This window comes from Artemia sp. Qi Xiang Cuo, chromosome 21 (assembly GCF_049724085.1).
Source record: "Artemia sp. Qi Xiang Cuo chromosome 21, ASM4972408v1, whole genome shotgun sequence".
In the NCBI taxonomy this organism is placed as follows: Eukaryota; Metazoa; Arthropoda; class Branchiopoda; order Anostraca; family Artemiidae; genus Artemia; species Artemia sp. Qi Xiang Cuo.
Window position 1 is genome coordinate 40,038,187 of NC_142814.1, and position 26,248 is coordinate 40,064,434.

A 26,248-nucleotide genomic window follows, 5' to 3' on the forward strand; every position below is an offset into this window, starting at 1 on the left:
TTGATATTACACTGAAAATAATTCCAAGTGTCGCCAAACGCTAGATGGTGTTGAGCTTTTCGTCAACACTAGCGCCAGTTTCTACTCTTATAAGTGACCCATACTCTTTGGGTCTTGACATACTCGAACATCATCTGTGCTTGTAAACCAATTTCACAAGGAGGAAGTCGAAATGCAACCACTGAGAACAAACGAAATAAAACATGTGTTGCTATAAGAAGTCGACGATGTTATCAAGTCACCAAACGTAAATATTTGATTCTAGCATATTATATAGTTTTATACTGCTAAGAATTACAGCAATAAACTGCAAAATATAATTTTATTCTTGAAAAATTTAATATCCCAACTAAAATTCACTTTTCACGAGCATATTTCTATCGAAATCTTCTGAAGATATACTTCTAGGTGAGGGCAAATCCGTGCTAACTTCATTGTAATCATTAACAGGAATGTCAATAAAAACGCCATTTGAACGAGATAATGGCTCCGTACTTTGATTTTGATTCAAAAGTGGAGACTTGGAGCTAATGGAGCCATTTAATGATGATTTTGCTCGTGCAGCTAAATTAGCAGCAGATGAAGCTGTTTTCTTTGCCTTAAAACAAACAAACAATATAAGCGACTAATAAGAAGACAGTACTTTGAAAAGAGAAAAGTGTTACAGAAATAGTAAAGGAGAGAGAGAGAGAGAGAGAGAGAGAGAGAGAGAGAGAGAGAGAGAGAGAGAGAGAGAGAGAGAGAGAGAGATAGAGAGAGAGAGAGATAGAGAGATAGATGAGAGAGAGAGAGAGAGAGAGAACCTAAAAGGATAAAAAAAAAATTTTAACGAGCAATGTGAAGGAAAAAAACCTGTTAAAGATAAAATTGGCATAAAACGTAAAATAGAATAAGATGAAATACATATTTTGCTCTCCTCCGGATAGGGGATAAATTTAAAAATAAATGTATTACAGTCTTTTTACCTTTTAAGTTTTACGAATAAAATTATGACTGAACACGAAAATATGGTTGAAATAGATGATAACAAAATATTACGATAATAAATGGTATAAATTATATGATAATAAATATGATTGAAACAGGAAAGATGGGAAGATTATTATTATTCTGGTAATTTTACGAAAAAGAGCAGTGTCATTACTGTGAGAAAATAGCAACAAAGTGCAGACTTTCATTAGCTAACTATTTTTACCCCCTTAATCTGTTTGAATATCACAGATTTTTCTTTGATTGCATTAGTAATTCATGTAATTCAGTGATTCAATTTTAATCGTTTCACTTTTTTCTCTGCAGCTAACGAGCCAACAATACGTGAAGTGCCCTCAATTTAGCGCATGTGATTTGTGATTCAGGTAATTTTGTGATTTTTAATGGTTTTACTGTTTTTTCTGCAGCTAAAACTGTGAAAGAAATGTAACATTTAATCAGCAGCTAACAGAGCATAAAGTGCACTTGGTTTGTATATATATACCAATATAATTGAAGCCAATTGTTAAAAAAGGGGTATACTTTTTTTTAGCAAGCCTCATTTTCCTGAAAAAATTTTTTTTATTTTTTTTATGGCATAATTTCTAATATAAATTTTTCTAAGGCTTTCAGAGTAAAGAGCCTAAGTAAAGAACGATGTGGACACAATGTGTTTTTTTTTCTCCACCCGGGCACTTCGTATCGAAGGAGTTCTCGTAGGAACTTCGAAAAGAGCTCATTCGATTGGAAATTGGAGTGGCTAGCGCTCTTTTTAATAGTCAAAAGTGATTGGAGGGCAACTAGCCCCCCCCCCACGTCCATCCTTCCCCCAAACACATCCCATCAAAATTTTGAGATAGCCATTTTGTTCATCGTAGTTGATTTCCAGATAGAAAATATGTTTTTGAGGAGGATACTCCCCCACAACCCTCGGAGCAAGGGTTTTAAGTTATGCCCAGAGGGCATATAAGAACGATGTTGGCACAATGTACTATTTGTTATTATTTTCCTGTAGAGCAGGGCACTTCATATGGAAAGGGTCGTCGTAGAAACTTCAAAAGGGGCTCATTCGATTGGAAATTGAGAGTTCTAGTGCCCTTTTTAATTGTCGAAAGTGATTGGAGGGCAAATAGCCCCCCCCCACGCACATTATTCCCCCAAACACATCCAATCAAAATTTTGAGATAGCAATTTTGTTCAGCGTAGTTGATTTCCAGATAGAAAATATGTTTTTGAGGAGGACACTCCCCCACAGCCCTCAGGGCAAGTGTTTAAGTTATGCCCTGGGGGCATATAAGGTTTTTAAAGAACACGTCGTCGTAAAAACCCATCCGATGGAAATTCAAAGGGCTAGTGCCCTTTTTAATAGTCGAAAGTGATTGTAGGGCCACTAGACCCCCCCCCCCTCACGCCCATCATTCCCAAAAACGCACCCAAAAATTTTTTTGAGATAGCCATTTTGTTCAGCGTAGTTGATTTCCAGATAGAAAACATCCCATTACATCCCCTTACCTCCCATTTCATCCTATTACATCCATTAAATCCCGTTAAATCCCATTACATCCCATATTTTTGAGGAAGACACTTCCCCACAACTATCAGGGCAAGGATTATAAGTTATGCCCTGGGGGCATATAAGTTTTTTATTGAAATCTTTGTCGTAGAAACTTGAAAAAGGGCTCATTCGATTTGAAATTCAAAGAGATAGTACTCATTTTAATAGTCGAAAGTGATTTGAGGGCAACTAACCCCCCTCTCATGCCCACCTTTTCCTCAAAAAGATCCAATCAAATTTTTAGATAGCCATTTTATTCAACGTAGTTGAAAGTTTTGGAAATAAGGTCTTTAAGAATGACAACCCCTCTCCCCACAGCCCTCAAGGCAAGGTTTTTAAGTTAGTGCCTGGGGCATATAAAGTTTTACTGAAAGCTCTGTCGCAGAAACTACAAAAGGAATGAATCAATTCGAATCTGAAACGCCTAGTGCCTTTTTTAATAGTTGAAAGTGATTGGACAGCGACTAACACCCTTCTCTCACTCACCATTTTCCAAAACACGTCCAATCAAAATTTTGAGATATCCATTTTGTTCAAAGTAGTTGAACGATCTGGAAATTAGGTCTTTTAGGATGATAACCCCCTCAGAGCCCTCAGTGCAAGGGTTGTAAGTTATGCCCTGGGGGCATATAAGGTTTATATAGAAAGTTTTTGCATAAATCATAGGCAGCACGATCGCGCTGCCTAAGTAAAGAACGGGGACATTCGAGAACGAGACAAGAAACGGGGAATAAGTAAAGAGGAGGACACTCCCCCACAACCCTCAGGGCAAGGGTTTTAAGTTATGCCCTGGGGGCATTGAAGAACGATGTTGGCACAATATATTATTTATTAATTTTTTCCTTTAGAGCAGGGCACTTCGTATCGAAGAAATTGTCGTAGAAACTTGAAAAAGCGCTCATTCAATTGGAAATTGGAGTGGCTTGTGCCTTTTTTAATAGCCGAAAGTGATTTGAAGGCGACTAACACCCCTCTCACGCCCACCATTTCCCCAAACACATCCAATCAAAATTTTGAGATAGCGATATTGTTTAACGTAGTTGAAAATTCTGGAAGTTCGGTCTTGTAGGATGACAACCACCCTTACATAACTAAGGGAAATGAACGAAGTAAGTGCCCTGGGGGCATATAAGCTGTTTATAGAAAGTATTGTCGTGTCCAAAAGGGCTCGTTCGATTTAGAATTAAAAGGTTTTAGGTCCTTTTTAATAGTCGAAATTGATTTGAAGGCTTGACTTTTTTATAGCAAAGATCGATGTGGGTATTATGTATTATTTTTTGTAGTTGTTGTTGTTTAGACCAGGGCGCTTCGTATCGAAGGAGTTGTCGTGGGATCTTCGAAAAGGGCTCATTCCATTGAAAATAGAAAGGGCTGATGCCCTTTTTAATAGTCGAAAGTTGATTTGAGGGCAACTAATCCCCCTTCCACTCCCACCCACTCACGCCAACCCACCCATTTCTGCTCTTGAAATTTAACCAAATCAAAATAGCGTAAGTGTATCCAAGCTATCAAAGAAAGTAAACAGATTTTTTTGCGAATGGTATCAAGTTATCCATTTCAGGTCAACTAAAGGAGGTACGAAACTAAATAAAACACTACTATTTGTGTCCAGATTTTTAAAAAGGTGTATGTTGTTAAAAATTGCTGAAAATTTTTCTCCAGCATACAAATAGCAAGCCAAACTATAAAGTCTTAAAAAACCAAAAGATTTAAAGTATTATTTTCCTTTTCCCTGAAAAGACTATGTCAATAAAAAAGGAACAGAAACTAATTAAAATAATTTTTTCCACAAAACAAGTGTTCAAAGAAAAGTAATGAGCTACATTAAACAAAAAATGAGCAAAAATAAAATCAAATAATCTACCAAGCATGAAACTACCACAAATCAGCATTGATAAATAAATGAAACCCAAAACAAATAGAAATTACAATAATTAACCAAGTCAAACTCTAAACGAGCAGAAATTAACACTAGTTGGGCGCAAAACCCCTATGCCTTCCCAAGGCCAGAACAAAATTTGCACTTTACTGAAAAAATACAAATGAATGTGCATTGTCAGTTTAATATACATATACTGATATTTAGTAATCAAAATGTTAATATTATTTTCATTTATTAAAGTTATAAAAGTAAAAACATTTATATTTTTGAAAAAACTTTTCTTTGAAAAACTTATTTTCTGGAAAAAGTTTTTTAAATTAATTTCAGTTAAAGGTTAAATGCTCATAGCAATCATGGAACAATCGTATTTGTGATGAGTTGGTAGGTGTCTAGATTTATATTCGAGTTTTTAAGCCTGAAACAAAATTATCTGAGCTAAAGAGCATGAAAATTAAATAGGAAAGGAAACTGGGGCTGGGGCTGGAAACTGACAAGCAAAACAGAAAATTTCATAGAGAATAAAAGCATAAAGAATAAAAAACTTCCGACATCATCAAGCGTTATCTAGTGAAATAATAAAGTTAATTATAAAAACCCGAATAAAAATATTAATTCCATTGCGTTGTTCATCTTATTTTTACGTTGAGCATTAAAAATGACAGGAAAAAATATATAATTTAATCGAAAAAGTTAATAGTAATGTTTTATATACTTAAATACTTGCCAACAGGTATATTAAAATATTTTATTATTAAAGTATATATTAAAATATTTTAAATTCAAATTTTAAATCACCAAGGATATTAAAAATAAAATCTGATTTTTAAATAGGTCAAACGGAAACTTACAAAACCATACAAGTTTTAAAAAATTAAGGAAACCCAGAAATAAATTTTCATTGAATGACCTCAATAGGCAGTTAGGTAGTTTTACGTTTAGCTTGTGCCAAGTTTGAAAATAAGGAACGTGTATGAAAAATTAGCAGAAAATGAGAGAAAAAATATGTCATCATAGAAGTTTATAAAATGAAACTTTAGCAAAAGAAAACCACTGCCGTTAATCTAAGCAAAGAATTAAGATATTATTAAATTATTAAGATATCATTATTAAGATATTAAGATTATTAAGATAAGATAAACTATTAATTATCAAATTAAGATATCATATTATTAAAATTATTCAAGGTAAAACACTTCAAATTAACTACTCTTAAACTCTTAAAACGTGTTTTCAGGGCAAATTTCATTTTTTAGAGTTTCGGTTACTATTGAGCCGGGTCACTCCTTACTAACAGTTCGTTAGCACGAACTGTTTGATACGATAAAATAAAGCAAAAAAAGAAATCAAGCATTTTCCCTTGAAGTACCAAGAATATAAAAAGAAAAACATTCATAGCAAAAGAAAACCACTTCCGTTAATCTAAGCTACGAATAAGATATTATTAAATTATTAAGATATCATTATTGAGATATTAACATTATTAAGATAAGATAAATTATTAATTATTAAATTAACATATCATATTATCAAAATTATTCAAGGTAAAACACTTCAAATTATTGATTAAGTGACTTACCTACAAAAGTTTTTTTTTTAGAAAGAACAATTAGACTATTCGATTATGTTATATTTATCCCCTCGGCTACTAATTGACATGAAGATATGATCTTTATTTTTTCAGTTCTACAACGTTATTGATTATTGCCTTGCTCGACGACCATAATCAGATAAATTGGGTGTTATAACCGTTTGGTTATTCTTGTTTGTCTGGTTATTCAAGTTGTTACCTTAATTGATTATTGCGTTGCTCGATGATGATATGCAGGTAAATTGAGTGTTAAAATGGTTTGGTTATACTTACTTGTAAAAAAGGAAAGTTTTCGCTTGTTTCTTTTTACAATTCAGTGTGGCAATAAATAAGAGAATTTATGCAAAAGAATTTTTTGCCAAAAAAAGTCTTAATAGGTATATAACAACCAAAAGAAAGAAATCTTGGAAAATTTCGGTTTTCAGACATGAATAGACATAAGATGGAGAAAAGAAATCTTGAAAAATTTCCAAGAAATCTTCCAAAAGAAATCTTGGAAAATTTCGGTTTTCAGACATGAATAGACATAAGATGGAGCCAAGAGAAGAAGATTTTCAATTTGATTTCCTTGGTGTTTTAAGTAAAATTAAAAAAAAAATTAATTTATGTTCGTTTTTATTACCTAAGTTTCTTATTGGTTTATAAAATGAATGTTTCTTAATTTTTGCAAGTCTTAGACTTAAGAATTAAAATATTCGATTAAAATTTATTAGTTACCTATTAACTGTTAAATTGCATTATCACAGGAATTTATTTCTGCTAATCTCAAGTTTAATATGGCTCTTTAATTTTCTTTGAAAAACTTCTATTTTATGAAAAGTTTTTAAAATGAATATCTGTTCGTTTTTACTACCAAAGTTTTTAATTGGTTCATAAAATAAACGTTTCTAAAGTTTTTTTTAGTCTTAGACTTAAGAATTAAAGTGTTCGATTAAAATTTATTAGTTACCTATTTTAACTGTTAAATTGCATTATCATAGGAATTTATTTCTGCTAATCTCAAGTTTAACATAGCCTTTAAGTTTCTTTGAAAAACTTCTATTTTATGAAAAGTTTTTAAAATGAATATCTGTTCGTTTTTACTACCAAAGTTTTTAATTGGTTCATAAAATAAACGTTTCTAAAGTTTTTTTTAGTCTTAGACTTAAGAATTAAAGTGTTCGATTAAAATTTATAAGTTACCTATTAATGGTTAAATTCTGTTATCATAGGAACTTATTTCTGCTACTTTTAAATCTAATACTGCTCTTTACTTTTCTTTGACAAAATTTCTTTCTTATGCAAAGTTTTCTAAAATTAATTTTTGTTCGAATGAATAGAAATTAATAAAAAAAAGATGGAACCAGGGGAAAAAGGTTTTCAATTTGATTTCCTTAGTATTTTCAGGGTAACAATAACTTAGTAGGTAATTCAAAGTAATAATACTATTTAAAAAAATAATTTCCTGCCCGAAAATTGATTTATTCAACTATGAACAGAAACAGAAGCAGACAAAAGATTTGTCATTCAGTGACGACACTTTTTTATCAAAAATAAAATTTTGTTTCAACTATTATATTGTAGATATTATGATATCTTTTCGAATGAGCCATTAAACAAGTCTCTATAACGTTCCAGTTCCTCACTAGCGGTGAAACAATAGAAAAAAGAGGACACGTCAGAAGAGTTGCCAACTTTTTTGTCCATGAATGTGTCCCCTTGAGCATCCAAAAATGTGTCATTTTTAGCTAAAACGCGTCCATCTTGAAATCTCAAAAACTTGAGTTTTTTTTTTACGAGTTGTATAATTTACCAACAGACTCGTTATAAACCTCTTTTAAAGTGGCCAGTTAACATCAAATATAATAAAAACGAAAAAGGCCATATTAAAACATTTATACAAATGACAAAGTACGAAAACATTAAACTCGTGTAAACATGTAAATCCCTTACTTTGGAGATAATCTCTTATTTGCACATCTCTGGCAAAATCTCTATGCTAAAAAAAAAGAAAAAAAAGAAGAGAAAAGCAATACTTTGGTGAAAAGTGACAATTATTTTTTACCAAAATATATATCCAGTTGGGAAATGTTTCGTTTTATGCCATAAATTTGCAAAATATGGCCTTTTTCCCTTTTATGTCCCTAGCATCTAAAATATGTCACTTTTTTGCCATTTTGTGTCGTTGTGTCCCGGCACATGAGAATGTGTCCTTTTAACATAGAATGTGTCCAATTGGCCACCCTACACGTCAGTGCTACCTATCCAAAAAAAAGTAATTTTCCTTAATGATCAAGGTGGGAACTGTAAATATCCTGTAGCTGTATAGGGTTTTTGACAATGCCACTTGTAATGCTATACTTTTCGTTTCAATCTCGACTACATTTTTAAAGGTTTCTTGTCAATTAGGTTTATCGATGAGTATCACACCCGTCAGAATCTAGCTTTAGAACTTACCAAACTCTTAACAGGTTTGAAGACCATTGCAGCCAAACTAGGTTTTTTAAATCCATAAGGTGTGGACTGTTCTTGAGTGTTCCTTCTCCGGATTTCTTCAGCGTAGTCTATACTTAAACTGTCTTCAAGGGTGAGGCTATCTTCGGCCAAATTATTTACTGGAGGACGAAAACGGAGCCATGATACACTGAAATATTTTAAATGTTTCAAAAACTGATTTTTTCTTAAATTCACTTTTTTAACATTTAAATTATTTAGTGATAATATTTTAAAGATCTGTTTTGCTTAGGAGTAAAAACCCCAACCCAGGCGCACTATGCTTAACCGTCTATATTAATTTATAAGAAGTTAGATTTAACAGTGTAAATTTTACAAAGAGAAATTAAACAAAAACATTTTAGAACGTTATATATAAAATATTTCTATTTATATTATTTACTTTTATTTATATTTTACTTAATACAAAATACTTATATTATTAAGCCTTTTTTTTGGCTAGAGAGTCAAAGTCCAGTTAAAAGAGAACAGATGTTAAGTGATAAAGTGTAGTTATAATGAAACAAAGTTATGATTAACCATAGATATAAGTAATTATAGTTAACGGGTGTTAACCAGCAAAAGTTGGATCTTCGGCAATATAAGATAGGAAGATAAGAAAACTACTACTAAAAACAGAAAATTAATAGTTATTTATCCAGTTAATTCATCATAATAGTCATAATTATTATCCAATTATTAATAAGCTATTATTAATACTAACAAATTATGTTAATGACTATTTAAATAATTTTAGCTTAAATTTTATTAATCTTTTTTTTAAATGAATTTTATAAAAATAATATTAATAACTAATATTAATAAATAAGATTTAGCAATATAGATTTTACCTAAGGAAATTCTACGTAAAGATTTTTATTATCAAAGCCTTTCTTTTGCTCAAAAGTCTAAGTCTACCTAAAAGAGAACAGTCGTTTGATAACAAACTATAGGTACAATTAAACCTACATATGACTGATTATAGTTAACGGCTAATAAACTGTCAATGAACGGTTAATAAAGTGTTATTAATGTCAATAAAGTGTATTAATGACTATTTATATGACATTAGTTAAATTTTTATCAACTTTTTTAAAAATAACTTTATATTAATAGTTATTATTAATAAAATAAATTTAACAATATAAATTTTATGTAAGAAAATCGTACATCAAAAATTTATATTACTAAAGCCTTTCTTTTGCTAGAACGCTGAAGTCTAACTGAAAGAGAAAAGTTGTTTGACTACAAATCATAGATATAATTAATTATAGTTAACGGCTGTTAACTTACAAAATATTGATTTTCGGCGATTCAACATGGGAAGACAGGGAAAGTATTTCACGGAGGGACAATGCAAGCGATACGCACAGTCTAGAATCTGGAGATTGTACTAAAAAAGCTGTAAATTTCAGAAACTGAATAATTTATTATCTTTTATCCAGCTGATTAATCTGATTAAATGTAATCATTATTTAGTTATTTAGAAACTATTACTAGCACTAAACATTAATTTAATATATTTTTTATTTTCGTTATTTTCTTTGATAATTAGTGTTAATAATTTTATAAAATAATATTAATAAGTAATACTAATAAAAATAATTAACGAGCAACCAATTGCAATATTATATCATTATCAATAATTAAATAATAATTAATTATAACTTATCTGCAATTTCGTAGGGTTGAAACTAGGAAGGAGGGGGGACGAAGCCTGAATTTTTCTGTAAGCAGTAATTGACAGGCGATAATTTGTTTTCAAGAACTGTTGCAAGTCAAAATCCAGTCTGCACAAAGTAGACCTAGGTTAGCTTATAAAATTTTGGCAGTTTGAAGGGGGTAGTCAACTCTAGCTGCCAAGGTCGCATCCAAAATTTTTTGCGGGGAAGGTAGGAGGCAGAAAAACTTTGCAAACACAAGAAAATTTCTTTATATGTATTTTGTTACTTTTGTACGAGTCGGATAGAAAATTATGGAGGGGGGTGACACCCGATAACACCCCCCCCCCTGGATACGGCCTTACTTGCTGCTAAGTCTACTGGTTACAAAACTCTGATTCCGTTTCTCTCTCCTACATTTCTAAGTATTAGGAAACACTGTACCTGGGTATATGAAATAGTTTAGGGTGTTTTAAAAAGGAACAAATTCACAAATACTAGATAGCGTTGGTGATTTTTCTTTTCGACAATGGCACCACTTTCCACTTTAATAGGCTTCCCGTAATCTTGGGTCTAGTTTTAACGAGCATTTATTATACTAACTATTGTAATTCTAATAGGCTATATCACAATTTAAATAAGTCATTCTTCCTAAGCAAAAGGTAAATACCTGAAATACCATGGTCACAGAAAACAGAATACAGCGACACTAAAGCTTTGCGATTGTATTTCGACCGATTTACAACAATCTTGGAATAGCCACATCGATAGTCCAGTTATCTTTATATATCTTACAATAGGCTATATCACTAACTATGCTATCTTTCTAATAGGCTATATCACAATTATCTAACAGCATGGACACGGCTCCTTTTTGATTTGTTAATGAAATATCTTAACAATATCCAATATGACTACTATTCATCAATAAATCAATACAAATCAGGAGCGGATCCAGGATTTTTTTAGGGGTGGGGGGGGGATTTTTCCAAGTCAAGTGAAAATGACATTGAAAAATGAACCGTATAGTACCATAAAGACAAAGATACGCTAAAGAAAACTGATCTGTTTCTGTCTATGCTTGAATTATGTATGTCTATCTTAGTATTGATAATTTTTTTTTTATGGGGGGGGGGACAAAATGGATTGATCCGATAAACTTGCGTTAGGAGCAAGTTTAATTAACGCAAAATTGAGTTAATTAAGTAAATTAAATTACTTTAGACTACACTAGGGGGCGCGCGCCCCCCACACCCCCCCCCCTATGGGTCCGCCACTGATACAAATAGCAAGAGAACTAAGCAAGATCAGGATAACTATGGTCTCGTTTTGGTAGGCTATATCAAAAGAATATAACGGCCAAAAATGGACAATCATAGCCAATCTGGTTTTGTTTGATTTTTGTCCCATTGGCATGAAGAATAGTTGTCATATTAGATATTATGAAGATGTGATTTTTTGGGTTTTTTGTTAATTTTTTTCTTTAATTTATATGTTGTATTCAACTTCGACAAGTTTTTTTATAATATTTTTGTTCATATAGACTTCCGGAAGTCGAAATATTTGGACCTTTCTTATAATTAAAAACTTGTATTTTTCAGCTGTCTTATTTAAAATATTATATCCGTTTACCTATATCTTAATTTATTTTATTTGTAAAATGGAAAGGCAGTGTGATCTGAGAAATTGTTTGAGGTTGGTCACTGATAAAGAATAGCCCACGATCCGCCCCGTACACGGCCTTATTTTGTAGGAGGCCCATCAGCTTATAAATAGTGAGGACCCTACGAATATTGATATCCGCTTAGGCCATTTAGTGCCTTTTATGGCTGTTTAATGGCCATTTTACTGACGATTGACCGTTTATTGGCCATGGCTACTTAATTTTTGACTTTAGTTACTAACATCTCCTTTCTAATGCAGTCTTAGACTTCCTGCTGTAGTCAGTGTAAGCTCTAGTACTTCAGCCAATTTTGGAATGCTTAATCTAGAGGAAGTCAAACATCTTTTACAACTAATTACTAATTAGATGTCTAACAACTGATTAAGGACCCCCTTGCCTTTAATTAGTGCCCATAGCTGCGTGCCATAATTTGTGACAAGTATCACTTTGACTATAAAACTAAAAAACGTATAATACGCATATAAAATCTAAAAAAAATCTAACAAGTATCACTGTGTCTAAAAAAAAATCAAATATTTATCTAAAAATAAATCTAAAAATGTATAATACGTATCTAAAATAAAAAAATCTAACTAGTATCACTGTGTCTAAGCAAATCTAAAAAAACCTAAAAAAATCTAAAAAATGTGTAATATATACCTAAAATCTAAAAAATCGAAAAAATATCCCAGTGTCTAAAAAAATTCTAAAAAAATCAAATATTATAAAAAAGAGTAGCTAAAAGCAGAGACACTTATTAGACGAGTATATTAGTATACACGTGGTATACTAATATTAATATATTGGCCACATTATGGTTACAAACTGGAAATATTAAAAGGAATTACTGTGGTTGATTCCTTCGCAATCTTCTATTCTTCTTCGTATAACCAGCGATCACAACAGACGCCACGGCAATTAAGACGATACATATAACAATACTTGCTACTGTTACCCCTGCTCGTTGATTTAGTTCAACTCTACTAAAGTCTGCAACTCCTGTTGTGTTCTGTAACAGTTTAACAGTCTGAAAAATAAGCATAAAAAGTTTATGTCAAGAACAAAAATAGCCTTCAAACCAAAAAGCACATAAAGTCATATTTTTTTGTAAGATGAAGCATAGTAATACCTTGATTAAAAGTCAAATTTACAAAAGTTTTGACGTTTTAGGAGTATAAATTGATGAACTTTATTCCAAGCATATACTCTTTGCCCCCCTCCCTGAATACCCTCAGATGACTTTTGAGTAGCAAACGCTTGACATGAAGGAAGACGTGCCCCTTGTCATAATATTTGAGTGACAAGTCGGGAATCATTTTTATCCAATCCTCAAAAAGGCTTATGCCAGCTTTGCCTCTCACTCAGACTATCTTTCTGGCTTTTTTCTCCAATTAGCCATGGCTTGATGGCAACTTGAAGACTCAGTAGCAAACGCTTGACATGCAGGAAGACGTGCCCCTTGTCATAATATTTGAGTGAAAAGTCGGGAATCATTTTTATCCAATCCTCAAAAAGGCTTATGCCAGCTTTGCCTCTCACTCAAACTATCTGTCTTGGGTTTTTTCTCCAATTAGCCATGGCTTGATGGCAACTTGAAGACTCAGTGGCAAACGCTTGACATGCAGGAAGACGTGTCCCTTATCATGTCGGAAAAAAAAAATCGTGAAGGGAAGCATCATAATTTTGCTGCAGTTTTACCGATTCTGGAAAAGTATGATTCTAGGAAAACCCATCAAACGAACTCGCGTTTAGCTCTCCTTTCTCTTTTCTCCTTTCACTTGATTGGCTCTCCTTTCTCTTTTCTCCTTTCCCTTGATTGGCTCTCTTTTCTCCTTTCCCTTGATTGGCTCTCCTTTCTCTTTTCTCCTTTCACTTGATTGGCTCTCCTTTCTTCCTTCAAGCATTTCAGATAGTAGCATCTCTAAGTCACTTCATTGAATAAGGTTTTTTTTCTTACAAGGGATGGAATTTGTTTCCACAACTTGAGGACGAAATTGAAATATAAAGTTTGGTTTTTTTTTAGATTAGAAGTCACAGACTGTTACATAAACGGCAACGTCGACGAGAAATCAAACGCCTGGCTTTCACGTCGTCACAAGGTACTATTTAATTGGATCTGGTCTTGGATTAAAATGTAGGAGTCTTTATTAGAGATTCATTTTTCGAGATAAAGTGATCATGCTTACTTATTTTATATTAATTTCTTTTAATCTAGCTGCAACACCCATCTCTCGAATTATGCATAATTTAACATATATTTCCTTCAAAGATGGCTATTCTAAGTCGCTTCATCGAACAAGACTTTTCCTTACATGGGATGGAATTTGTTCTCACATTTTCAAGATGAATTAAAAAGATTCAATTTTTTTTAATTTTTTAGCGAATGGAGTAAAAAAATAGAAATTTTTTTACTTATTAAAGAAAATCAAAAGAGTTTTTAAAATAGATAGTATAACTTTATTTAAAAATCAATTTTTTCAAAAAAGCAACCCACAACAGCTGGAGGATAAGGTAAACGCGACAGATTTAGTTTAGTGTGGATTTGGAATGACAATATTTGAAAAACTTGAAAACATAGATATATTCGACGTAATCATAATACAAATTTATTATCATACAAGCAAAGCTAATTACTATTGAATAGTCAATTCTAAAAAACCACTATCTTTTGAAGTTGGATTATCTGCAGATACTTTTTTCAAGTTTTCTGATTTTTAATATTTTTTTTCAAAAATTTCTTTTAAATTTAATTCATTCAAAATTTAAAAGTTATAAAATTGTTATAATTATTTATATTTTACTATATATATTTTAAATTTTATGCATACATTTTATTTACCCCTAAAATAAAATAAAATTTTATATTTTATATATAACCTTTTATAATATGGTAGGCAATCAATAAACTTACATGAATTGACAAGCAAGTATGTCCACTGACGTCCAACATTGAATCATCTGGACATCCACAAATATAGCCTCGCTTGTTATCAGAATCTACACAAATATCGGAGCAGGGTTTCAAATGACAAGCTGAATACGCTAAAATAAATACAGTTGTCAAAATTAAAATAGGAAGAAGATAAGTTTCAAGACAAAACTGGCAAACCAAATAAACAAGCAATAATTTCAGCGATGGAGGTAATTCAATTTCAGCAGGTCGTCCTCGGTTGGGGCGAGAGGATGTCGTAAAGAAAGATTTAAGGGAAATAGGAATTTCTTAACAGGTTGTATAGAGGTAGGTTTAAATAGATTGGGATGGAGGAGGAGCGTGCGTATGTGTAATATCCTCAAGCAGCTTGGTGTTGCGGTGAGATGTTAGTAGTAGTAGTAGTAATTTCAGTGAGTGAAATACAATATAAATTGGAAAATATCCTTGAAATTTAGAAACCTAGGCCGTATCCAGGAATGGGAGGAGGGGGGGGGAAAGAGAACTCTGGTGGAGACCCCCCCCCCCTCCAGAGATTTTGTTTGACTCGCAAAAAAAGTAACAAAATATATTTGAATAAATTTATGATGCGCTTTGTAAAGTTCATTTTTTACACCCCCCTCCTCCCCCTGAACAAAAATTCAAGATATGCCCCTGCCCAATACCTAGCTGTCTTCACTGACATAATGAGAAGAATATAAAATACAATCAAACATACACAAAAAACACACATATAAAATAGAATATAATTTAATAATAATATTTTTTAAGGTAAGTGTTCAATCGCTAAAACAAGTGATTTTGCGACAAGCCTGTAAAAGTAGCTTGCTCCAAACGAACAAGATACTTATACCATTGGATTCAATAATTTCAGATCGATCCATTCATTGAGCCAAAATTATGATATCATTTGGACCTTTCTTAGAGAATGATCTAAACTTGCTAAAAAAAAAAGAAAATCGTCCTAACGATTTCTAACGACTAAATTTTTTTAAAACATATTTTGAATCCAAAATACCCTGTTTACTAAATTTTGAAAATCTAACTATGTGGAAGGACAAAAAGTGAACCTCAGCTACGGAGTAATTGGAAACTTTTTGTCTCCGGTTGTAATATTAAAGCCGCAAGAGAGCAGAAAAATAATGAATGATAATAATAAAATAATGAAAAAGAAATCAAAACTTTCACACAGAACATAAGCCTTAGAATGAGGGTATATTTAATATATCGACACTGTTATGCCAAAACATCGTATCTGACATTTCAGACTCTTGAGGTGATTGCCAAAAATCGTTTCCTAAGCTGTTCTCAACGGGAGCACTGGCAAATTAATGCAGATCACCAGGATCGAAGTTTGATGAATTATATATAACCCTTCTGATCTCTATTTTGGATCCTTCCAGAGGCAGTTTTAGGGCGGAAGGGGCAGAGGACACTTGCCCCGGGCTCCGAGATTTTTGGACACAAAATTTCAAATAAATAATCTAACGGCTATAATCATTTTGTATGTTCTTAAATTTTATAAAATAAAGTAGAGGGCGCAGTTAATGAATGAAAATAATAAATTATTAACTTAATAATAAAAGAAAAATAAATAAATAAAATAATTAAAATAATGATAATTAAAATAATTAACTATTGATTAATAAAATGAAAATAAAATTGTTGATAAATGAAAATTTTGTCAAAATTTGACCTAACAAATTTTTGGGAGACAAGGGGGGGGGGCACTAATAAATATTTTCCCCCTGGCGCAAGAGAGGCCAGAACTGCCACTAAATCCTCCCTTCTCTACTCTTTGAGTGCAGCTCACCAGAAATTTACTTCAGAAGTTTGAAAATGTCAGATACAACTTTGAGGTGTTGCAAAGGCAATCTATGAGTGGTATACAATTTCGTTAACAAAACAAAATAACTGAATTAATATAAATAATGTATTTAATATAACTAATTAATACAACTGAAACTGAATACTTGATGGAAAAAACAACTATTGATTTGTGACAGGAGTTTATAATTAGTGGACTCTATTATCGACCTAATTACTCGATAATTTTTGTATTTTCCTCTTATATGGGATTCGTTATTTAGCATGAATAAGAAAAAAAAAATCATTTCATGTGATAGTGAAAACAACCCCAAGGCCGCTCATATGAGGGTGGAGGGGGAATTCTACCCCCTAAACATCCCGTTGTATTTTGCTGAAGTTCAAATAGAAATTAAATGAAGGCATTTAGAGTTCAAAAACAAAAAATGTTTATAGCCGTTTAAAGCATAAAAATGAATATATTATAGACATAAATAGATTTAGATAGAATTAACCCAAAATACCTCACAATTTTCAACATTCTTTATGCTTAAATAGGGGAGCGATTTTCCCCTTAGCATCCATATTATATACTTTTCAGGGTGGATCCAGACTTTTTTTTAGGGGGGGGGGGGAGCAAAATAGGTTGATCCGATAAGCTTGCGTTAAGAGCAAGTTTAATTAACGCAAAATTGCGTTAATTAAGTAAATTACACTACTTTAGACTACGTTAAGGGGGGCGCGCCCCCCTCAATCCGCCACTGTTTTCAGAGTTAAAAATTCCCTATCCCAACACACAATTCCAAGGAGGAGATAATAAAGGTTAAATCGCCCTCCATTGGGAGGGACTTTTACATGAGGTTAGCCCTAAAAATACAATTTCTGAGGGTATGGGCAACATTTCTGCCACAAATAAGACTTCTGAATTTCCCCTCTCCCAGCAGCTGCTTTGCAATAAATAATGGTCAATAATACTTTATATTCATTCTTTACGTACAATGGCCACTTAGTTTTATGAATATTTCAAAACATTGATTTAATGAACAAAAAATTAGGAAGCTTATTTACAGATATGAGAAATGCCTCAATCATCAAGGTATTTTGTAGACAATTGACCTTGATTGTATATCATTTTTGGTAAATAAGCGTTTTCTTTATTCAGCTGTCTCTTTTATGGCCCATCGGAGGTTATAAAAAAACAGCCCTCCTAACTGAATTGCGGGGTATCTTCAATAGACATTGTGCAGGTAAATATAAATTACAAATTATTCAATTAATTACACGTATCCCTGCTAGGAAGACATCGGGGAATTTGGCTTTCAATCACAAACGCTCGCCAGAATTCGCATAGCGACATCACCTAGTCGTTCTGGTTCACAGCATCTGCAGTCTCCAGTCAGAACTAAGCTGCTAATCCGAACTTTCTCTTTTATAGCCCATCGGAGGTTATAAAAAAACAACACTTTTAACTGAATTGCGGGGTATCTTCAATAGACATTGTGCAGGTAAATATAAATTACAAATTATTCAATTAATTAGACGTATCCCTACTAGGAAGACATCGGGGAATTTGGCTTTCAATCACAAACGCTCGCCAGAATTCGCATAGCGACCTAGTCGTTCTAGTTCAGAGCATCTGCAGTCTCCAGTCAGAACTAAGCTGCTAATCCGAACTTTCTCTTTCATAGCCCATCGGAGGTTATAAAAAAACAGCCCTTTTAACTGAATTGCGGGGTATCTTCAATAGACATTGTGTAGGTAAATATAAATTGCAAATTATTCAATTAATTAGACGTATCCCTGCTAGGAAGACATCGGGAAATTTGGCTTTCAATCACAAACGCTCGCCAGAATTCGCTTAGCGACGTCACCTAGTCGTTCTGGCTCACAGCATCTGCAGTCTCCAGTCAGAACTAAGCTGCTAATCCAAACTTTCTCTTTTATAGCCCATCGGAGGTTATAAAAAAACAGCCCTCTTAACACAATTGCGGGGTATCTTCAATAGACATTGTGTAGGTAAATATAAATTGCAAATTATTCAATTAATTAGACGTATCCCTGCTAGGAAGACATCGGGAAATTTGGCTTTCAATCACAAACGCTCGCCAGAATTCGCATAGCGACGTCACCTAGTCGTTCTGGCTCACAGCATCTGCAGTCTCCAGTCAGAACTAAGCTGCTAATCCAAACTGTCTCTTTTATAGCCCATCGGAGGTTATAAAAAAAAACAGCCCTCTTAACACAATTGCGGGGTATCTTCAATAGACATTGTGTAGGTAAATATAAATTGCAAATTATTCAATTAATTAGACGTATTCCTGCTAGGAAGACATCGGGGAATTTGGCTGTCAATCACAAACAATCACCAGAATTCGCATAGCGACGTCACCTAGTCGTTCTGGCTCACAGCATCTGCAGTCTCCAGTCAGAACTAAGCAGCAAGAAAAAATTCCTGTTGGAAGTAGCATGTTCCTGTGGAAAGATTAAGGTTAATTAGAGATTAAATTACCTTCTGGCTGAATTAAATAATGGTAAATTGCCAGATGTCTGATATTATGAAAGGGGAGAGGTTGCCTCACAATTTCTTTAGTGTGTAATGACACATGGGAAAGAATGTTGCTTCCTTGACTAATCCAATATATCCTGTTCTCGAAAAATGATATGCTCACAGGTGAATCTTCCTGAAATATTAAATACATATTTAACATTTGCTCTAAGGTATTTATATTTACATTTAATTTTTCAATAATATTTTTGATAACATTTATCATATTCTAATAATTTTAATAGTATAATATTTCAATGAAATATTTTGATCATTATTTAATAATTTTAATAATACTCTTTAATAATTATTTTAGTAATATTTAATATAACGCATTCAAAAGCACCAAAGGAATCAAAATAGAAAGATTTTTTGCCCCCTTTAACCCACCTTAGGTCTAATCGTACCTAAAAACCACAATTTCCAAGATTTTTCTTTCGGTTGTTTCAAAATTATGAAGTTTGTAGGGTAGTACCACATTCTCGTCAGTGTTGCAACTTTGAACCATGAAAACAAATGAGCAAAACTGCTCAGCAAAGTTTACAGGGCTTTTACTTCTACTATTAACTACTAAGAAATCACCGCAGCATCAAGCCACCTGAGTAACAACACAGCTACGCACGCTCATCTTCCATCCCAATCTATTCAAAGCCTCCCTCTTTAAACCCTCGCAAAAAGTTCTAATTTCCCTTTAATCTTTCCTTACGACCTCCTCCCATCCCAACTGAGGACGACCTGCCCTAGCCATAGACAGGGCTTTTCGTCTAGCCCTAGACAGGGCTTTTATTCCGTAGAAACTAAAACATTAACAATGTGTTGATTCCTAATGATAAATACAGTTTCAAAAGAAAGCTGCGCCTTCTTAAGCTGTTTAGAGCCATGGGTTTTAGTTTTTGTTTTAGTTTTTATTCCTTTTTCATTTTTTTTTAGTTTTTCTTGTATTTTTAAATTTGGCAACCGCAACTACCAAAAAAACGCATAACTGCATATGAAAGCCATTTTCGACCAGATAAAAGCTCAAATGGGGAAAAGTTTTTTTTATTAAACAGTGAAAATGGATGCAAAAAAATCTGGATATTACGACCACATACACCAATGGTCGTAATCAGCAGATAAACTAAATCATTACAATTAAAACAAACTGATGACAACCATTGGTTTGCGTGGTCGAATTATCCAGATTTTTTTGGCATCCATTGTCACTGTCTAATAAAAAGACTTATCCCCATTTGCAGCTTTGCAGCGTGGTTTCGAAAAAAAAACCCTGAAAATTCTTTCTTATTAAAAATTGAATGCCCAATTTTCCTAATATTTTAAGATATATATGGCTATGCAAGCAACCATTTAGTCACTGCAAACAATCATATTTAATTTTCACTGTCATTGGGGCTTCAATATATAGTCCAGGCGAACTCTATTTCGATAAGGGTAGGGAGTAAGGAATAGGCTATGAGAGAAAAAATTATGGTTCCAGCTGTATATTACTCATGCCCAAGGTGTGGAGGAAAATCCAGAGCATATCTTATACGACTGTCAGTCACTTTGTTTCGGGAGAATCACTTTTTTTGAGGTTGGTAATTCTCTGGCTTTCCCATGAACTTCAGAGAAGACTCACTAAAGAACGATAGTTAATACCCTTAAGGTTGCAGCAGATGGGAGGAAGTGTTTCCTCTTTGTCAATATTTTAGTTGCTTGTCACGTATTGTTAATCTGTTTAGATACTCTTTTTCTATGTCCCCTTTTCGACTGAATAAACAAATCTATCAATTTATCTAACTATTACAATGAATCAACAATTAAGAACTATGACATAAAAAAAGAAGAAAGATCTGTAAGACAGCCATCATGCAAAAAACTGAAGAGCGTATCTTGCACTTCTTCCTAAAATGAGATAGAAAACGATTAAAATACTAAATTTAAATATAATTTTCCAACTGACAAACACCGTTTCTATTTAACAACACTGTTGTATTTTACGCCAGGGTTCGACCTAGGAATTTCGACCTAGCTTTCGATCTAGGAATTTCATCCCATTAGTACTCTTTTAAACCAGTTTTTATGCTGATTTAATTTCATGGAAATACCCACTATTCAGATTTACAGTAATAGATCTCACTTAATATGGCTATTGATGGTTGGGTGGTTTAACAAATTTTATTTTTGGCATCCATGTATAGCAAGTTCAAAATAATTTCCAAGAAAATGGAAATCTATACTTAGAAAACATCACTTTTTCGTTCTTAGTCACCTTGAAATTATCTTTATTTTATTGCTTATTCTAAGCAGTTTTACTCTGACTTAATTGTGCAAAAATATACGTTATAGATTTAAGGTTAGTACGGCTATTGAAGAATGGTCTAATAAATTTTGGTTTGAGTGTCCATGTTTTGCAAATTTAAAATAAATGCCAAGAATAAGATATTTATAAATAACTGTAGTTCTTTACCACTTAGGAATTTTCTTGAGATAAACGCTTATTATGAGTGGTTTCCATAACGATTTATTTTCATGAAAATACACGTTTTAGAGATATAAGGTTATCAGTCTTAATTAATATGCCTATTAATTATATTAATTATTATTATATTAATTTATAACATAATATTATAATACTATATAATATTAAATTTAATATTATATATTAATATTATTTTTAATATTAATACTATTTATTAATTTTATAATATTAATATTATACAATATTATTATAATATAATATCATAATAATATTATAATGTAATATTAATTAACATGCCTATTAATGGTTTGTCTAACAAATTTTGTTCTTTGAACGGCTACATTTTGTAAATTTAAAATATTTGCCAAGAATACACTATCTTTACTTTGAAAAGGCTACATCTGGCAGATACCGCTAATCCACTCTAAAGACGGGGTACATATTTGGTGGCGTGGTAGGGGACACGGATCTAGCTGTGATTAAAAATTCTATATTTAGCACAGAGGCTATATATAGGCTAACTGTTATAGAATACAATATAATTTTTTTTAAATATATGATACATTCTTTCAATATAATGTTATGTTAAATTTTTTATACGCATTGAAGTCATATAATAAATTGAAGCCACATCATTCAGCCATGTGCTGTAATTTTATACACATTTGCTTCCTATTGAAATTCTCTAACAAATAACCATTCTCGAGAAAAAAAATAAATACCGAGTTGAGGCAATTTTTAAGGTAAACAGAAATTCAGCGTAAGCAGAGTTGCAGCGTAAGCACTGATGACGACACTTTAAATTAGCTGTCGTCATCATTAAAATTAATTAAACTAAATTGGTTTTAATTTTACATTTTGTTCATAAACTGTTTATTAGTCTGTAATTGAGCATTTAACTTTACGTTAATGGATCAGAAGGGTTGACCTTGGGTTGACAGTAGCGTTGACAGTAGTACGTTAATGGATCAGAAGGGTTGACCACTCTAGCCCTCATCCCATGAGCTTGTGACTCTATATAGCATAAATTGTAGGTTTTGAGAATTCAAGGTGCGATAATAGATGTGAAAACTAATATTCAGAAGACTAAGTCACTTAGACAAGGAATAAATAATTTTAGGCAATGACGGTAATTTTGATAATTAACAATGGTAAATAATTTTAGGCAATGACGGTAATTTTGATAATTAACATTGGTAAATAATTTTAGGCAATGACGGTAATTTTGATAATTAACATTGGTAAATAATTTTAGGCAATGACGGTAATTTTGATAATTAACATTGATAAATAATTTTTGGCAATGACGGTAATTTTGATAATTAACATTGGTAAATAATTTTAGGCAATGACGGTAATTTTGATAATTAACATTGGTAAATAATTTTAGGTAATGAGAAAATTTATCAAGTGGCTAGCTACCAATACCTAGATAACACTATTATTAAACATGATGGATGCCAGTGAAGATGTGAAAACTGGAATACCCAATATGCAGGGTGTTAACAGTGTCTTTGAAAAACGGGAGTTTGATAACAATTGATAAGAATAGGTTTATTATGGGGATTCCAAATATAATAATGTCATTAAGTTTAATGCTAGCCATCAAAAGCTACAACCCTGAGAAGATTTGAAAAAGGGGGAAGTACCCCCAAAAAGCCTGTGAATCTTGGTGTAAATTACATCGTCAAGTTCAGCATATCTTGTTTTGTACTATATTGTTATATTCTTCCTTCTTTATTTTACACTCAACTGTTTTTTTAAGTTGGCAAATAAATAAATATATCAATTTTAATTTTATGATCTAGAAGGGTTGATATATTTGCGAGAATAGATTTGAAAATTAATATTCAAAAGACTAAGTCACTTAGACAGAGACTAAATGTGAATGAACAAGTGACGTTAGGTAACGAGAAAATTGATTAGTTATTAACCTAAGAGTAAAAATTTGGTCGACATATCCTCTGCTCTTTCTAAAACCCCACTGTTCTTCTCTTATCACTTTGTCTACAGCATATCTCGGCCAAAAAAGTATCATATTACTAAGTAATTAACTCTATAACAATTAGCCTGAATAGTCATTTTCGGTAAAACCTGATGCGCACGCAACATCCGCAATAAATGGGGTCACGATCAATTTCAATTTCACATTTTACATAATTTGTTTCTTCTTATACAACTTTGCCAGTGAAGATAGAAAAAGTAGAATACCCAATATGCATGGTTTGAAATATAGTGTTGAAACTATGATCGGAACATTGAAAGCAAGGCTCTGAAGGTTCTAAAGTCAAGCAAGGCTGTGAAGCTTGGGCGCTTTGAGGAATATATGATGCTATTAGGATGAATTGCCCAGGGATACTTTTGGGGGCCCGTTTGAGTGAGACCCGTATATGAAACAATGAGAGTGGTATAAGGGGTATGAGGAAAGAAATACCCTAGACCATGTTTTGAGGATGAAGGATGATACGTTGCTTTTTGGCCATCCATCTCCGTTCTTCGTTGACTAGAGAAAAGAATACGGATAACCCATAAGAGTGGAAACTGGCACTGTTGTCGAAAAAACTATCAACACATTTAGCATTTGGCGACACTTAACATTTTTTTAAGCTTTGTAATCATTCTTTTATAAAAGACACTGAGATTAGCCACTAATTACTGCCCTAATTTGGCAATGATACAAATGAAATTAATTATTCGTATTATTACAGGGGGAAAATGCCAAGTGTCACCAGACACCAGTTGGCGTTGATAGTTTTTTCATCGACACCAGCACCAGTTCCCTCTCTGATAAGTTACCCATACTCTTTGGGCTAGAGCCAAAATTTTGTAGTAACTATTTGTATTAACAAAAATTTACCTTACCCTCTGAGGTCAAATGAACACGGGCAATTGCTCCAATGGGTTGATGAAAGGTAATGAGAAAGGATTTAAAGATTATTAGAACTGCATGAGAGGGAGGGAAAACTGAGGCTTTAAATAAACTGGGGCAGAGAAGGAGCATGCGTATCTGTTTTGGCCTCAGGCGATTTATTGCTGCAATGATTCGTTAGTGGTAGTAGTAGATGGCCTCTGCTTCATAAAGCGTCTATTATTGATATTAATAAAATAGAATAGTATAGGATAGCTTTGTATAAAATATAATTAAAACAATCATTATGCATGCATGAGTTAAAATTAAACCAATCAAAATTACAATTGAAGATGAGAATTAAAATCACATTAACATGCAAATTTACAATAAAAAAAATGAAACTACTTACAAACAAAGAATTATGATCACAAGCAATATTCTTAACGCTTACTTTAAACAAACGTTGTCAGCCTGAGAAAAAAGAGCAAAATAAATAAATAAAACAGTAAGAGAAAAGCCATAAATAATTTCTTACTAAATGGCGGACTATAATTCCATGTCCCTCTCCATTATATCCCACAAATTCAATAGTATTCTTTTGAAGATCCGCCCAAAAAACTCTTCTTCGAATAGGGTCCAAGCTGAGGCTCACTGGGTATAGAACCTTCTCCTGATCCTTCAAAAACCAGGACTGCTTTCCATCCATGCTCAATGTCCCTATTGTTCCTCTGCGGTATGCACTTCGTATCAGCTGAGTTTCAGACCAGAATAATCTCCTGATAAAGATAAGGTAAACCTTTTTAATGCAAACAGTTAAAACAAAATTTCAACAAATAAAAATTTCAACAAATAAAAAATTTCAACAAATAAAAATTTCAACAAATAAAACAAATAAAAAAAAGTCAATAGCAAAGTTAGATGTGAAAGCTTAATGCATCGAACATAAGATATAATTAACACTTCAAAATAATACAACTTCAGACAAAAATAAAACATCAAAATCAGACAATCGCCCTTGTTCGCTTACCAATAAAGGCCAATTGACAATCAGGTCGTCCCCCAATAGGGTGGGGGGATGTCGTAAGGAAAGATTTAAGGGAAACTAGGATTTTTGGGAGGGTGTAAAGAGGGCATCATTAACTCAGATATTTTACCATGTCTTTTGCTTTAGCTGTTCATATTCATTTAAATCGTGTGTAATTTCACAAGAGGTCATAGATACCAAAACATTCTTTCGTAGTTTTTCCCCAGTCGTTACATTTCTGCTTTAATTGTGTTATTGCATAATTAAGTAACAACCGGGAATGCTCTAATGCCTATGTCCTCTGAAATATCTAAATAATGTAATAGAATAATTATCGTGTTATTCTCTAGTTTTAATTCACCTTTTCGTTTGCAATTATTGGTCCATGTCTTTTTCTTTAGATATTCAGAATCAATTGCCATCTTGTGCAACTTTGCACGTATCACAGATACTAAAAACCAATTCCTCTTTCCTGTTTATCTTCCACAGACTCACACACGCTAAACTAACAAGTTCCTTAATTCTATAGCAATTTTGCTTTGTCATCTATCAGTGTATTTCGTTGTGCAACGTTTTCTACTGCAATTCAGTGTGATTTTTTCCTGCTTCTTGGAAACAGGTTTCCTGTTCCATGCCTTTTTTTAGTTATTCAAAATCATTTGTCGTCTTGTGTAATTTTATGTAAGTGATAGATACTAAAAACGATACCACCACTCCGGGGGAGGGGATATGTAATTTAAGTTCTTGAAATGTATATAAATAGGGGGGCTAGGCATTTACCCCCCGGGAAATACCCACCCTCCCGCGACTGATTGTTCTCCAATCATCTTCGACTCATAAAAAAG

The 26,248-nt window shown here is 32.6% G+C and overlaps 1 protein-coding gene across 1 annotated transcript in view; it reads right to left on the reverse strand.

Moving 5' to 3' along the window:
* Positions 1–309: 309 nt before the first annotated feature.
* yl (Putative vitellogenin receptor yl) overlaps positions 310–26,248 on the reverse strand; it is a 492,935-nt gene continuing 466,996 nt past the window's right edge. The window contains exons 30-35 of the mRNA XM_089106682.1: positions 24,915–25,155; positions 19,035–19,206; positions 14,702–14,832; positions 12,639–12,817; positions 8,431–8,617; positions 310–598 (exon numbers count right to left, since the gene is read on the reverse strand). Of these exons, the coding sequence (XP_088962808.1) occupies positions 350–598; positions 8,431–8,617; positions 12,639–12,817; positions 14,702–14,832; positions 19,035–19,206; positions 24,915–25,155 (1,159 nt within the window). The 3' untranslated portion in view covers positions 310–349. The remainder of the gene's footprint in view (positions 599–8,430; positions 8,618–12,638; positions 12,818–14,701; positions 14,833–19,034; positions 19,207–24,914; positions 25,156–26,248) is intronic.